At 45.4% G+C, this 12,172-nt stretch overlaps 1 protein-coding gene across 1 annotated transcript in view; it reads left to right on the top strand.

Moving 5' to 3' along the window:
* Positions 1 to 12,172, top strand: part of CLPTM1 (CLPTM1 regulator of GABA type A receptor forward trafficking) — a 667,471-nt gene that overhangs the window by 328,033 nt on the left and 327,266 nt on the right. The window contains 1 exon segment of the mRNA XM_030218474.1: positions 1,025 to 1,215. Within this exon segment, the coding sequence (XP_030074334.1) occupies positions 1,025 to 1,215 (191 nt within the window).

The raw sequence follows: 12,172 nt of genomic DNA, 5'->3' as shown, positions 1-12,172 counted from the left end.
TGGGGCCATGTACCGTACAATTCTGAGTGACAACCTCCTTCCTTCCGCCAGGGCCTTAAAAATGGGTCGTGGCTGGGTCTTCCAGCACGACAATGACCCAAAACATACAGCCAAGGCAACAAAGGAGTGGCTCAGGAAGAAGCACATTAGGGTCATGGAGTGGCCTAGCCAGTCACCAGACCTTAATCCCATTGAAAACTTATGGAGGGAGCTGAAGCTGCGAGTTGCCAAGCGACAGCCCAGAACTCTTAATGATTTAGAGATGATCTGCAAAGAGGAGTGGACCAAAATTCCTCCTGACATGTGTGCAAACCTCATCATCAACTACAGAAGACGTCTGACCGCTGTGCTTGCCAACAAGGGTTTTGCCACCAAGTATTAGGTCTTGTTTGCCAGAGGGATTAAATACTTATTTCCCTCTGCAGAATGCAAATAAATTCATATACTTTCCACAATGTGATTTTCCGGATTTAATTTGTGATGTGCTATCTCTCACTGTTACCAATAACCTACCCTTCAATTATGGGCTGCTCATGTCTTTGTCAGTGGGCAAACTTACAAAATCAGCAAGGGATCAAATACTTATTTCCCCCACTGTATGTATCCTGCTGTCCTCAGAGAAAACCTGCTACAGGTAAATAACTTTGTGGCTGCAATGTTTTACATTTGGGTATTGTACAAAGGGACAGGAATAAGAAGTTCAAGATGTATTGTTGATCTCCTTGGACAGTTGGTGTGTAATGCGGAAAGGACAACTAAAGGGTTCCCTGACCTTCCCCCAGGGAATGCTTTGCTCACACCCTATGCTGTCTGTTAAAATGTTTTAATGTGTATTATGTTGACATTGTAAGCATCCTATGCCATAATGTGTACTGTTTCAATATTTTTACTGCTGTAATTGTCTGTTGCCAATGTCCAGCATATTTTTGCTGTAATTTGCTTTGTGTGAATTTCTTCAGAAAGGTGATAAATCCTAATAAATAGATAAGATATTCAACCCTGCTTTTCCTCTTCTGTCTTATAGATATCCAGTTCTGGAATAGCAGACAATCTCTGGAGGGGCTCTCTGTCCGCTCTGTGTTTTTTGGTGTCTTTCAGTCCCTAGTGGTCCTTTTGTACATCCTGGACAATGAAACAAACTTTGTGGTTCAAGTCAGTGTCTTCATTGGACTTCTCATTGACTTCTGGAAAATTACCAAGGTCATGGATGTGAGGGTAAGAATTCCATGTATGCCCCTCCTTGATGCTAACAGATGCTTGGCAAATTCTGACTTTCTGTCTTTTAGAAACATAAAATATAATGGCAGGTAAGATGGTTAGGATTGTCCATGTAGTCTGCCTAATTTACTTCCTGCTACAGTGTGTAATGTAATATACAAAATTTATAGCCTGCCTTAGCCATAAAGTTCAAAGTGGATTACAAATGATAATAATAGGATATACAAATTACATAGAATATATCCTTACAAAGCACTCCCTTTCCTTTATGGACATGAGGACCAGAACTCCATGCATTCCCTTCATTCAGAAATTGTGCTCCTGGCCCCTTTCTATATAGCTCAACAGGGAGTTGCTGCCCCTATGTTTTTCTTACTCCTTACCATTTGGCTGTCCTTATGGAACCATCGTATATGGTATCTTGTAGTTAGCAATTTGCGTCTTCTGAGAATAAGCAGGGCTACTGGTCTCTCATGATTCTACACCCTCCCTGTACCAGCTTAAGACTTGGAAGGGGATTTCAGCAATGCAACACTTTGCCCATGTTCTCTGCTGCCATGGCCCAGAGTGTGGTGATGGAGCTGCCTGCTGTTCTCCTCTTCTGAACCCCTGATCCGATATGGTGTTTTTAAGGGGTCATAGGGTGGGACAGAGTGACTCACAGGGGAGAAGGGAAAAGTGAGCTTTTGAGGATCTCAGGAAATGGGAGCATGAATTGAGGGTATGGGGTTTAGGGGAGAGGATGAGTGAGGGAGTTGTAGAGGTGGCAGCTCAGAGAGGGAAAGAGTGACTGAGAAACTTGAAGGGATTGAAGGAAATTCCTGCAGATTTATGAGGACTCCAGAGGGTGAGTGGGGAGGGGGGTTGAGAATGAGAGAAAGCATCCATGTCAGGAAGAGATAAGGAAGGGGAGAAGTACTGACTTGTACAAGATCCTTTCTCCATCTTCCTTCATGATTCTATTTCCCTTCCCTGATCAGAAAGATCCATTATTCCCACGCTCACCTGTTAAAGAACCAAATAAATATAAGAAATGTCAAAACAATTTTTGAGGGTAATATTGATACCCATGTCAGCTGCATACAGAGATGGGTAGTAACGAAGTACATTAACACACCAAATCTGAACCTTCCAATTTCGGACACCCTAAAAATTCTTGGAGTTACCATCGATCGACACCTAACACTCGAGAGCCACGCGAAAAACACTCCATGTGGAAATTAAAAAGAGAAGACCTTTCTTCCCAAGGACTGTTTTCCGTAACCTAGTACAATCAATGGTGCTTAGTCATCTAGACTACTGCAATGCACTCTATGCCGGCTGTAAAGAGCAAATAATCAAGAAACTTCAGACAGCCCAGAACACTGCAGCTAGACTCATATTCGGTAAAACAAAATATGGAAGTGCTAAACCCCTACGAGAAAAACTACACTGGCTCCCACTTCAAGAACGCATCACGTTCAAAATATGCTCCCTAGTTCATAAAATCATTCATGGAGATGCACCAGCCTACATGTCAGACCTGATAGACTTACCACCCAGGAATGCCAAAAGATCATCCCGCACATTCCTTAATCTGCACTTCCCTAACTGCAAAGGTCTGAAATACAAACTAACGCACGCGTCAAACTTTACCTACTTGAGCACACAGATATGGAACGCATTGCCGCGCAACTTAAAAATGATTTACAAATTAACGAACTTCCGCAAACTACTGAAGACCCATCTCTTTAACAAGGTATACCATAAAGATCAACCAATGTAAATATACACAACTTCTCCACATATATTCAGAACTGTCTTACAATATCTGCTTGCTATATGACTATCATGTTTTTTCACTATCATGTTGCTTAAGATCCTGTAACACCAAATGTCTATTTTCTAATATATTTCCACTATTCATGATTATTGTAAGCCACATTGAGCCTGCAAAGAGGTGGGAAAATGTGGGATACAAATGCAATAAATAAATAAATACTTCTACTTTGTTATAGTACTTAAGTACAATTGGTAGTACTTTTAATTGTAACAAGTTACTTTTTTTGCAATACTTTTTACTTGTAATGAGTTACATTTAAGCTGTATAAGCTGTACTTTTGTACAAAGTACAGATTTGGAAAGTAGTTTATATTTAACTCATTTTTATTGATGGTATATGCTACATGTCATTGTACAATGTAAGTGGTTTACTTTTTACCAATATGTTACCAACAATCATTTTCATTTTTCTCCCCTTTAGCCCTTACTACTGCACCCTTCCCTTAATTCTAACATAAACATTAATACTATTCTACCCCCTCCCAACATGCCCCCCTTACCCTCTGTCCCCCCTCCCCTTGTCCATTAGATATCCAGTTCTGACAGTATACTTTTTACAGGTTTAACAGATAGCTACGTGCTGATGGAGTTAATGTGTTCCAGAAGGGTGTCCATTGGTATTGGAATTAGGTTTCCCTTGTTCTGTGTCAAAGTCTGCTATGCCCAAACGCTCCATACGTAGTAGCCACAATATCTTCATTCTCCATTGCTGGCGTGTTGGGGCTCAAGGAGCCAACCACTCTGTTAAGATAACTTGTTTGCTGACAATGATGGTACAACATACAAATGCTGTAAATCCTCGCATCTTGGTGCGCCCCAGACAAGGCCGGCCCTAGGGTTTCTAGCGCCCTCCTGCAGTCTATTAGTCGGCGCCCCTACTCATCCAGAGGCGGGATCACTATGGCTCCGCCCCCACAGTAGACACACCCCTTTTACCAGCCATGGCATCATTGAAAATATTACACCACTAAAGAAGAAAAATAACTTAGCACACAGACCAGGAATTAGGAGAACAGACAGTCTTGCCAACTCTGAAAAACAATGTGTTATCAAAATTTCAGAATCTAACAAACAGATCCCTATTCAGACACTTGGCCTTGCAGTCACACATGTAGAACAGAGATAGCTCCTCTTCAAATTCTTCAAAAATTAACCTGAAATCCTAAGAAGTTACACTCTGCATGCAGCACAATAGCCTTCCCATCGAGCACAGCTTAGGATCTAGCTAGGACAGACTTAATCAGCATAAACTAACATATTCTACAATCTGAGTTGGACAGACTAACAGGAGTTACTGAAGTGGGAATGAGAGATAGGTGATGGTTAGGAATTGATAGCAGGCATCTAGCCCTCCTGTCCTGTGAGTTGCTGTGTTGGGGGTGGGGGTGGAAAAGGGTTGGTCAGGTGCAGCACTAAACAGCAGTCTCTGACAAAACAAGGGTCCAGGCTCTGCTGTGCTGTCTCTGTCTGAGCCCTCTCTGGGCAGAGGACAGAGGTTAGCTGAGCTCCCACAAGTTATTTCAGAGCCAGATTCAGTTGGAGCAGTGACGTCCTCTGACAAACACAAGGAGGATATTTCTCTGCTTGGGAGGGGGGAGGGGACAGGACAGAGAGCTTGACAGCTTTGGAGCCAGACTGAGATGAGCAGCAGAAATTAGATACTCAGCAGAGCTTGATTGCTTGCAAAGTGACATCCTTGAAGGCATGCGCCCCCCTGCAGTGCTTACCCTGCTTACCGGGTTTGACCGGCCCTGGCCCCAGATCCGGGCCCCCAAACAGCAGTGCTGGGTTGTACCTCCATCTTTGATTCCAGAGTGCATTAACATATTTTATAATGTCTTTCCAAAATTTCTGTATTTTCACACAGGACCAAAACATATGGCCCAAATCTGCACTTTCTGCCCCGCATTTGGGGCATTCCCCCCATGGAGAGAGACCGATATGAAATGCCCGCCTGGGGGAAATATGCAGTCTGAGAACAAATTTATATTGTAGTTCCCAATGTGTTGCCTGTGTAGTTACCTTCCTGATCGAGAGAACATGAGTCTTGATTTGAGCTGCTGTTATGTCCACATGAAGATCCGCTGTCCACTGCCTTGATAGTTTTTGGTAATCCAATTCTCTAGCTGTATCTTTTATATGCTGGTGATGGTGAGAGAGCCGCACCTTTCGTTGGGACTCCAGAGAGAATGCCGTAGAGAGCTCTTCCTGTGCATCCTCCGCCAGAGATTCCCATGGCAATGAGCGCACATAATGTTGAAGCTGGACATAGTGAAAGTGATCTTTCCCCAGCACTCCAAATTCAGTCTGCAATTCAGAAAAGGGTCTCATATGCCCATCTCTTGTTACTACTTTGCAGCAGATATTTAATGCCGCCCCTCTCCCAACTCCGGAACGTGGCGTAGAGGTTGCCCAGTGCAAAAGCCGGGTTATCATAGATGGCCAACAGGGGTGTCACGTTTGGGGTGAAGTGATGTAGGCGACAAATCCACCTCCATACTGCTTTCGCAAATGTCATAATCCTAGAATGTCGCAACACATAAGGAATAGGTACCCCAGTGGAGTGAAGGTATACACTAAAGTGGATCTCTCCCATTAAGGCCAGTTCCAGGGCAGTGGCTGAGAATTCTTCTGTATTCCGATACCAGTCATTTATATTCCTCATGCCACTGGCAATATTGAGAAATTTTATATTGAGCAGTCCCAGTCCACCATACTCCACTGGTATGCAGAGCGTGGCAATAGGTAATCGGGCTTTACGCCCCCTCCACAAGAAACTCTGAATCATAGCATGCAGTTTTCTTTCATCATGTCTCTTTAAACATATAGGTAACATTTGCATTATGTACAGCCACTTTGGTACAGTCATCATGTTAAACAGGGCTATCCTGCCTAGCAACGATATCGGAAGTTTCACCCATGCATTCAGGCTGACCTTAGTTTCTTTCAAAAGTCTTTGTACATTGAGGTCATACATTATATCTAAGTTGGCTGGTATCCCCACTCCCAAGCACTTCAATTGATTGGGTGCCCACTGAAAAGGGAATCTTTGCCCCCAACCTCCTTTCTCACTCGCCCCTACCACCATGGTGTGTGATTTAGTTAAATTTAATTTGAAGCCTGATAATTGCCCAAATCGCCTTATATTATCCAATAGTGCTTGGACCGACCCCTGCGGACGAAGCAATGTTAAGAGTAAATCGTCTGCATATGCCAGCACTTTAACACAGTTGTCGCCCAAAAGGACCCCTTCCACCCCCTTATCCCTTTCCAAGGTGCGCAACACAGGTTCTAGAGACATCACAAATAACAGTGGGGAAAGGGGGCAGCCCAGTCTCGTGCCTCTCTTGATTTCAAATTCCTGTTCTTTCAATCCATTTACTAATATGCTGGCCTGCGGTCCCGTGTACAAGGTCTTAAGGGCCGCTAAATACCACCCTGCAAACCCCATGTATTCTAATGTGCTAAATACATAGTCCCAGTGTACTTGGTCAAACACCTTTTCGGCATCTAGGTTTACTACCAGAGCAGGCGTCCCTTTTTCAGTGCAGGTGGCCAAAGCCAGCAGGAGTTTGCGCATATTTTGCGTGGATTGCCTATTCCACACAAACCCTACCTGTTCTTTCCCTATGAGTTTGGGCAGGAGTTCTGCCAGGTGCTCTGCCAGTATTTTGGCTAGCAGTTTAATGTCTACGTTGAGCAATGATATGGGCCTGTAGGAGTCAGCACTGTCTGGGGCCCTGCTTGGTTTCAGGATCAATGTTATTAAGGCCGTGTTAGCATACCTCGGGCCAAGGGGGGCAATGCCTCCGGCGGTAAGGATCTATAGTAGTCCCCCGTGAACCCATCCGGGCCTGGCGCAGTCCGAGGTTTTCGTGATTTTATTACTTTTTGCAATTCACGCATCATCATAGGTGCATTTAGCTTTTCTTTGTCGTCTTCTGTTAATTTGGCCAGGCCCGACTTCTCTACATAGTCTTTAATTTGTCTACTATCTCCTTTTAAGGGGGCTGAGTACAAGCTTGAGAAGTAATCTGTAAATATCTGCCCTATTTTCTCTTGCGAATTAGTTAAGCTCCCTTGCTTGGTTTTCAATGCTGCAACTACCTGGGTCCCTCCCCAGTCCGGGTCCCTCCCCAGTTTTTAATAATTTTGGCTAAAAGCGATCCTGATTTATTACCAAATCTCTGCAATTTATATTTATAGTATAAGGTTGATCTAGTCTCTCCTTCATGCAGTAATGTATTTAGTGTTGTTTGTAGCAGCTTTATCTCTTCCAGGCCTGATGTGCTGGGCCTACGCATACAAGTGCGTCTGGCCTGCTGTAGCTTTCGTTCTAACTGTAAAATGCTAGCTAACCTTCGTTTTCTTTTCTGACTACAGTACGCTATTATTTCTCCTCTTATCACCGCCTTCGAGGCATCCCAGAACAGCTCTGGCTGCGCTTGTGCATGTTCCGCATTATGATAGGTATAGTCTTCCCATTTGCTACCTACATATCTCTATGTAGGTAAGCCAGGAACCTCCATCCCCCTCTTTTTTAATGTGTCAGCCGGAATTTCAAAGTCTACCCAGATTAATGCATGATCAGATATTTCTTCTGGTCCCACTTCTGCAGTGTAAATCATATGAAACAGTGCCCTGTTCACTGAGATGTAGTCTAATCTGGAATTCGTTGCCGGAGAACGTGGTACGGGCGGTTAGCTTGACGGAGTTTTAAAAGGGGTTAGATAGATTCCTAAAGGACAAGTCCATAGACCGCTATTAAATGGACTTGGAAAAATTCCGCATTTTTAGGTATAACTTGTCTGGAATGTTTTTACGTTTGGGGAGCGTGCCAGGTGCCCTTGACCTGGATTGGCCACTGTCGGTGACAGGATGCTGGGCTAGATGGACCTTTGGTCTTTCCCAGTATGGCACTACTTATGTACTTATGTACCATGGGCCCGTGATCTGTGTGTATAGTCCCGTTCATTAGGATGTAAGACTCTCCAGGTGTCTATCAAATCTAACATTTTCTGGAAGGTGGAAAATTCTTTGTCTGGGCCCTCTATAATGTGGGGAGTTTGAATTTGTGGAGACAATATCCGGGTTTGAAACAAGGTTAAAGTCCCCCACCACCATTAAGTGGGCAGTCCTATGCTGTAAGCAGACACTTGCCAACTGGTTGTAAAAGCCTGGCTCATGCCCATGCGGGCCATATACATTTACCAGGAGGAATTCTGTACCTTGCAACCATATGTGTATTATTATATATCTGCCTTGCTCTCCTCGTGCCACTACTGTTGCCCTGCATGGGAGCCCCTTTCTGATTAATACAGCCAGCCCCCCTCTGCGCCCCTGGGAGGCTACATAGTGGCATTCTCCCACCCACGTTCTCTGCAATTTCTTGTGCTCAGTGGCGTCTAATCTTGTCTCTTGGAGACAAGCGATGTCTACTTTGTGCCGCTTCAGCGCCTGCAATATTTTAGCTCTTTTTATGGGGGTGCTAATGCCCCCGACATTCCATGATATTACACGCGCTGGCACGGCATTGCTTTATAGTGCTTCACTGTCGCCCGCAGTAGCCGGACCCTTAACTCACTTTCCTCATAGGTCTGCTCGCTATTATCTACCTCCTGGAATGTGGAATCAGATGTGTAATCATGCGTCCACTTACATAGCCCTCTGTCACCCTGCAACTGTTCCATGTCTTTACTTTCCTCCCGCCTCCCTCCCCCCCCCCCCCATACCTTCCCCCCTCTAATTCCCTTGCTTTCCATCCACCGACGGATTACCTTGGTGGTGAAATGGGACCCCGTAATGTGCCTGGGGCTCCCGCCTTCTGCTATTACGCTAGATTATCATCTTATCAACACTTTATACACTTTAAACCATACAAACCAGCTTGCGTCTACTTAATCAGGGGTCAACTGTCCAAGCCGGCACCTACGCGGCATCAATTAGTTTGTTCTCCAGCAAATATTGTCTGGCCTCCGCTTCCTTGTTGAAAACACGCCACTTATCCTGCACCAGCACTCTCAGCCTCGCTGGGTATTGGATATTGAAACGTACTTTTTTTTCCACGAGGGTTGTGCAAATAGAGTGCAGTTTTCTTCGTTGTTCTTGCAATTCTGCAGAAAAATCCTGAAAAATCAAGATGTTCCTCCCATTATATTTTAGCGCATCTCTTTTATTCCGAAACCCCTGTAATATTTCCAATTTATGTCTATAGTTAAGGATTTTCGCCACTATAACTCGTGGTCTGTTTTGTATTTCCATCTTTTTACCAATGCGATGGGCCCTCTCGACTACCAGCGGGCCCAGAGAGTCTGTCAATGACAGTTCTTTGCTAAGCCATCTCTCCAGCCAGTCCTCCAAGTTGCGCTCTGGTAGTGTCTCCACCAGACCCACTATGCGCACGTTGTTTCGACGTGAGCGATTCTCCAGATCTTCAATTTTTGCCATCTGCTCCTGTAATTGGTGTTGCATATCTGCCAGGTCTGGGCCATAGCCACGTGCGTCAACTTCTATGGTAGAGATTCTTACTTCTGCATCACTTACACGGGTCTGCAAGCCGTCCAGTATGATTTGGAAGCCATCCAGTTTGCAATCTAGCTCTGCCCATTTAGGCGCCCACGCCTTCGTTATAGCCATCATTAACTGCTCTAATTGTAAGTCCGAGAAGGCCTTTTGCGCCACTGCGGCTTCGGCGGCCATTTTGTATTCGTTGGTTATAGTTTTATTTTTCGCTTTTTTGATGGGTGTCTGCGCCGTTTTGGCGGGAGTGCTGCGCATGTACCGGTCCATGGGTTTTTCCTCTCTCAGCTGGTTTGTTAATTTTGTCGATCAGACACATATATCGAGCAATCAGGCGGGACACCCTGGAGCTCCTGCTTTCTGCAGCTGCTGAGCTCATGGCGCCACCGGAAGTCCTTGGAAAGTAGTTTAAAAAAAAATAAGTATTTTCCATCTCTCTGCTTCTCCCCCTCTACAGGATTTCCAAGTGATTTCAGAGGTGGCTTGCAGCTGATTGGGCCCAAACTTCCAGGCCCGCACTAATAAACTACCATGGTAGACGTGCAGTACCGCTACTGCTTCCTGCGCCAGACCTGCCTCCTCTGATGTATAATTCCGGGATTGGCGCAGAAAGCACAAGTGGCACTTCTGCAGAGAGCCGGGTTCCGCCTATCTCCCATGGTTGATCGTTAGCGCGGGCCCTGCGGAGGTGCACGGGAGTGAGACTGTGCTGCAGGACTGCAGTGGATGGAAGGGGAGAGAGAGTGAAATTAGGCAAGACTAGATGGATGGGGAGGGAGAGAGAGAGAATGTGACAGACAAGAGATGGGGTGATATTGGATAAAAGGGGAGGGTGACAGAGGTTATGGGCTGGGGGGAGAGAGCATTTGGGCAAGACTGGATAGGTGGGGAGGGAGAGAGAAACGAGGCAAGACTGAATGGGAGAGGAAGGAGAGAGAGAGAGTGACAGAGATGTGGCAATACTGGATAAAGGGGGGGAGGGGGTAGAGACAATGGTCTGGGGAAAGTGAGAGAAATTGGGCAAGATTGGATAGGTGGAGACATAGGAGTCAATTTTCAAAATGATTGGGGATGCTAAACCCAACAAAAATTACCCCTTCCTTGGACACACAGGGTTTGCTCAGTATTGGGGATGCTGAAGCACCCACGGAGCTGGAACAGATCAGTGTTGCAGTTGGTTATAATTGAAGAGGTGAAGAAGACAAAAGAAGAGAAAAAAAAGACACATGGACAAGAGACCCTTGGAAAGAGAGTTCAAAGAAGACAGGAAAGCAGTAACCAGAGATTGGGCCTAAAAAAAATTAGAAAAATTAAATGGCCAGACAGCAAAGGTAGAAAAAAAGAATTTTATTTTTCTCCGAGGACAAACAGGCTGCATTATTCTCACACGTGGGTCGATGGTCGTGTCGGCCGGTAATCGGCATTTTGCCATAGCAAAGAAGAAAAAACTGTGCTAGTCTTCTCGTGCACATGCGCGGACTGACTTCTCGCCGCACGAGCAGTACCTCAGTTACTTTTTTCCTGCAATGAAGTGCGGCAGATTTCTCCTGTGCTCCTTGTTCTGGCCCGGGAAAGAGTTCTTCTGAAGAGTAATTTTTTTTGCGTATTTTCTATTCTCTACTTTGTTTTAAAAAAAAAAAACAACAAACAAAAAGAGCTTAGGATCCTTTTTCTTAAATCCTCAGGCTTTTTTTTTACCAATTTTTAAGTTTCCTTTCTTTTTGACTTAACCGGGATTTTCTCCTCATTTGTACCCCTTTTTATTGGCACAGTCGAGTCTTTTGATTTCGCTGGAGCCGTTTTTCCTTCTATGTCATTGAGGACACCCAGCAGCTTCAAACGTTGTACTCGGTGCAACCGGACAATCTCAGGTACCGATACCCATTCCTGGTGTATCCAGTGCTTTGGGCCCGACCACAGCCCAGCTGCTTGTGCTCTGTGTCTTTGTATGAAGGAGCGGACCCAAGTAGCTCAGCGCGAGAAATTTGGGGGGCTCAGTCCAGTCCTTCAACATCGACATCGGTACTGAGCTTTGTGGCATTGACATCGAGGGAAGCATCGTCGTCAGGAGCAGAGGTAATGGCTGCTGAGAGACCATGTTGTGCTGGGAGTAGTGAGGTGTTGAGTGGGTCTCCGTCTCAAGGCCTCCTGCTATGTGGCCCCCGGGACTGACCATCGTCTTGGTGACGGGCATCGAGCGAAGGCGAAGAAGCACCGTCACTGATCTCCTTCGACACATGGTGCCAGGAGCTCCGGGGATTCGAAGGATTTGGCACCAGAGAAGCGTCAGAGGAAGATCCCAGATACTTCTCCAATGCGTCTTTTGGGATTCCCTCTGAATCTTCCCCTCCACCTGAAAGGAGACTGTCTCCTCCTGAGAAGTCTCTTTTACATTTTTGTAAAATGCTATTCCATTCCCTATGGAGGTGGAGGATGAGTCCAGGGCTGAGATGCTTGAGGTCCTAGATTATCCCTCTCCACCTAAGGCGGCTGTGACGGCTCCTTTACATAAGGTACTCAAGGAAGTCCTTATGCGAAACTGGTCGTTTCCTCTGTCTGCTCCCGTGATCCCGAAGAAGACTGATCCCAATATCGGATCCACGGTGAACCTGGG

This window comes from Microcaecilia unicolor, chromosome 11, assembly GCF_901765095.1.
Source record: "Microcaecilia unicolor chromosome 11, aMicUni1.1, whole genome shotgun sequence".
Classification (NCBI taxonomy): Eukaryota; Metazoa; Chordata; class Amphibia; order Gymnophiona; family Siphonopidae; genus Microcaecilia; species Microcaecilia unicolor.
This window is presented reverse-complemented; position numbering and strand designations above follow the sequence as displayed.